At 25.8% G+C, this 4,300-nt stretch overlaps 1 protein-coding gene across 1 annotated transcript in view; it reads left to right on the forward strand.

Moving 5' to 3' along the window:
- The window catches only part of LOC138942447 (uncharacterized), a 7,880-nt gene extending 3,580 nt beyond the window's left edge, over positions 1–4,300 (forward strand). Inside the window, exon 4 of the mRNA XM_070312684.1 lies at positions 4,236–4,300. Coding sequence (XP_070168785.1) covers positions 4,236–4,300 — 65 coding nt within the window. The remainder of the gene's footprint in view (positions 1–4,235) is intronic.

The raw sequence follows: 4,300 nt of genomic DNA on the forward strand, positions 1-4,300 counted from the left end.
AAGCAGTGGTATCAACGCAGAGTACTAAATTTACGGGATAATCTGTGAGTTAGTTTAAATGAATATATATTAAATAAATTAAATCGTAAGTAGTACAAATATTTTATAATTTAAAATTTTTTGAAAAAATTTAATAATTTATGTTTATTATTGATTATTAATTATATTAATTAAAAATAAATTTATTTATAAATTTTAATAATTTGAATTATATTTAAAAATTTAATTAATTAAAAAAATATTTATAATTATAAAAATTATTGATTAATTATGATAAAATTAATATAAATATTCTTAATAAAAATAAATAACTTATTTATATGAATATAATAAATTTATTAGAGAAATTAGGCAAAAATTATATTAATTATTAATAGATTCATTAGACGCGAATGACCCAGGAAAAGACGTCGCGATTTTCGCCAGCTTATCCCTTTAATAATCGTCATCTTATTAATTTTAAAAATCTAATACGTCAATCCTTGTAGCGGAGAGCATGTAGAACAATGTCTTTTTTGAATAATATCGATATCTTTAACGGTAATCGAAATCAAAGCGAATAATGTATCTGACGCAAATGATTTCGGCAAAAGCGTCGCGATTTCGACTCGCTTTATCGCTTTAATAATCGTCATCTTATTAATTTTAAAAATCTAATACGTCAATCCTTGTAGCGGAGAGCATGTAGAACAATGTCTTTTTTGAATAATATCGATATCTTTAACGGTAATCGAAATGAAAGCGAATAATGTATCTGACGCAAATGATTTCGGCAGAAGCGTCGCGATTTCGGCAAAAGCGTCGCGATTTCGGCTCGCTTTATCGCTTTAATAATCGTCATCTTATTAATTTTAAAAATCTAATGCGTCAATTCTTGTAGCGGAGATTATGTAGAATAATGTCTTTCTTGAATAATATCGATATCTTTAACGGTAATCGAAATCAAAGCGAATAATGTATCTGACGCAAATGATTTCGGCAAAAGCGTCGCGATTTTACCTCGCTTTATCGCTTTAATAATCGTCATCTTATTAATTTTAAAAATCTAATGCGTCAATTCTTGTAGCGGAGATTATGTAGAATAATGTCTTTTTTGAATAATATCGATATCTTTAACGGTAATCGAAATCAAAGCGAATAATGTATCTGACGCAAATGATTTCGGCAAAAGCGTCGCGATTTCGGCTCGCTTTATCGCTTTAATAATCGTCATCTTATTAATTTTAAAAATCTAATGCGTCAATCCATGTAGCGGAGATCATGTAGAACAATGTATTTCTTGAATAATATCGATATTTTTAACGGTAGACGAGATGTAAGCGAAGAATATGTTAGACGTGAAGAACTTTCTATAATTTACCATTTTGCTACCTCTTTGTTACCTCTTTGCTTAACGTGTTATCCTGATACTTTTGCGGATTTTGAAGCATTAAATATTCCGCTTTCTATAAGTGACCTCTTTGCTACCTCTTTGCTCATCGTGTTATCCTGATACTTTTGCGGATTTTGAAGCATTAAATTTCTCGCTTTCTATAATTTAACTCTGTGCGACAGAGTTCTAATAAAATAAAACATTAACATAAATTATATACATACAATATACTCTCTCTTTCTCTATCTCTTTGGCATATAATATAATTATATATATATATATATATATATATATATATATATATATATATATATATATATATACGTACGTGTATTAAATTTTAATTTATTAATTGTATTTCTCTGAGATTTTCTATTTGTCACAAGTATGACTTGTAATTATTTTCTATACAGAATCTTATTATTCCTAACTAATTTTTGATACTATTACCAAGTGACTTATAACTTTATCATTAAATTAATTAATTATAAAATTGTTATCTAATACTAATAAATTATTTTATAGTTTAAATAAAAATATTAAATTGCAAATTTAAAGAAATTTTTTAAAAGATAATAATTTAAAATATAAGAATTATATAAAATATATATCATATATTAAACTTTGGAGGTTTAGAGTTTTTATTAACTTAAAATCTTAAAATAATTTAAATAAGTAAAGTTATTAAAGATATAATTATTCTAAAATATGTTAATAATGGTAATTTTTTAAAATTAATAAAATTAAATTTAAAATAATAAATATTATTAAAAAGTTTAGATTTTAAAATAAATAAAAATATAGTTATATTTATTAAATTAATGTATAAGTATACATTAAAATAAAAGAATTTTAGGGATTCTAGATAGATTAAGAGATAATATATTAGGCATATTAAATTAAAATTAATATAGGAGTAATTATTAAAAAAAAAAAAACTAGAGAATAATTTAAAATGAGAAATAATAAATAAGATTAGCCTATAAATAAATATGTAAATTAATCATAATAAATTTAAAAAAAAAATTAATATTAATATTCATCTGGTTTGGTTAATTGATGAGTATGTTAATAATATTCTAAAATTAAGTAAATTAATTATTTTAATGGTAGAGATATATGAAGATGAAAGAATTAAAAAATATATGAATAAATTATTTATTTCAATAATTGAAAATATATAAAATGGAGTAACTTTTTGAATAGTTAATAAGATAAACAATGTATATTTCATGGCATAGTTAAAGATATTAAAGATATTCTTAAATGAAAAGGGGGAATTCTTAATTTTAATATTAAAGATATGATAAAATTTAAAATAAAAAAGTCATAATTGTTAAAAAATAAATTATTAATTATTAAGGAAAAAATTAATATTAAAGACGCTATAACTTGAATAATATAATATAATAAAGTTCCGAACGACGCGTTAATTTCTTAAAAAATTACTGTGATTTACGAGATAGATTTATTAGACGCGAATGACCCAGGAAAAGACGTCGCGATTTTCGCCAGCTTAATCCCTTTAATAATCGTAAGCTTATTAATTTCAAAATTTTTTAATGCGTCAATCCTTGTAGCGGAGATCATGTAGAACAATGTCTTTCTTGAATAATATCGATATTTTTAACGGTAATCGAAATCAAAGCGAATAATGTATCTGACGCAAATGATATCGGCAAAAGCGTCGCGATTTCACCTCGCTTTATCGCTATAATAATCGTCATCTTATTAATTTTAAAAATCTAATACGTCAATCCTTGTAGCGGAGAGCATGTAGAACAATGTCTTTTTTGAATAATATCGATATCTTTAACGGTAATCGAAATGAAAGCGAATAATGTATCTGACGCAAATGATTTCGGCAGAAGCGTCGCGATTTCGGCAAAAGCGTCGCGATTTCGGCTCGCTTTATCGCTTTAATAATCGTCATATTATTAATTTTATAAATCTAATGCGTCAATTCTTGTAGCGGAGATCATGTAGAACAATGTCTTTCTTGAATAATATCGATATCTTTAACGGTAATCGAAATCAAAGCGAATAATGTATCTGACGCAAATGATTTCGGCAAAAGCGTCGCGATTTCACCTCGCTTTATCGCTTTAATAATCGTCATCTTATTAATATTAAAAATCTAATGCGTCAATCCATGTAGCGGAGATCATGTAGAACAATGTATTTCTTGAATAATATCGATATCTTTAACGGTACACGAGATGTAAGCGAAGAATATGTTAGACGTGAAGAACTTTCTATAATTTACCTCTTTGTTACCTCTTTGCTTATCGTGTTATCCTGATACTTTTGCGGATTTTAAAGCATTAAATTTCCCGTTTTCTATAAGTGACCTCTTTGCTACCTCTTTGCTCATCGTGTTATCCTGATACTTTTGCGGATTTTGAAGCATTAAATTTCCAGCTTTCTATAATTTAACTCTGTGCGACAGAGTTCTAATAAAATAAAACATTAACATAAATTATATACACACAATATACTCTCTCTTTCTCTATCTCTTTGGCATATAATATAATTATATACATATATATCATGATGTATATAAATATATATATATATATATATATATATATATATATATATATATATATATATATATAACTGTATTATATGCCAAAGAGATAGAGAAAGAGAGAGTATATTGTGTGTATATAATTTATGTTAATGTCTTATTAGAACTGTCGCACAGAGTTAAATTATAGAAAGCGGGAAATTTAATGCTTCAAAATCCGCAAAAGTATCAGGATAACACAATAAGCAAAGAGGTCGCGCAGAGTTAAATCATAAAAAGCGTGAAATTTAAAGCTTCGAAATCTGCAAAATTATCAGATTTTTTTTTGCGTAGGAAGGAAAAAATGCATTATGCATTCCTATCAGCCGGTAGGATATGCGGGACTCGCCCCTGGCTAA

The sequence above is a fragment of the Polyergus mexicanus genome, unplaced genomic scaffold (genome assembly GCF_030449975.1).
Source record: "Polyergus mexicanus isolate NDT 795.1 unplaced genomic scaffold, iyPolMexi1.0 SCAF_22, whole genome shotgun sequence".
Lineage (NCBI taxonomy): Eukaryota > Metazoa > Arthropoda > Insecta > Hymenoptera > Formicidae > Polyergus > Polyergus mexicanus.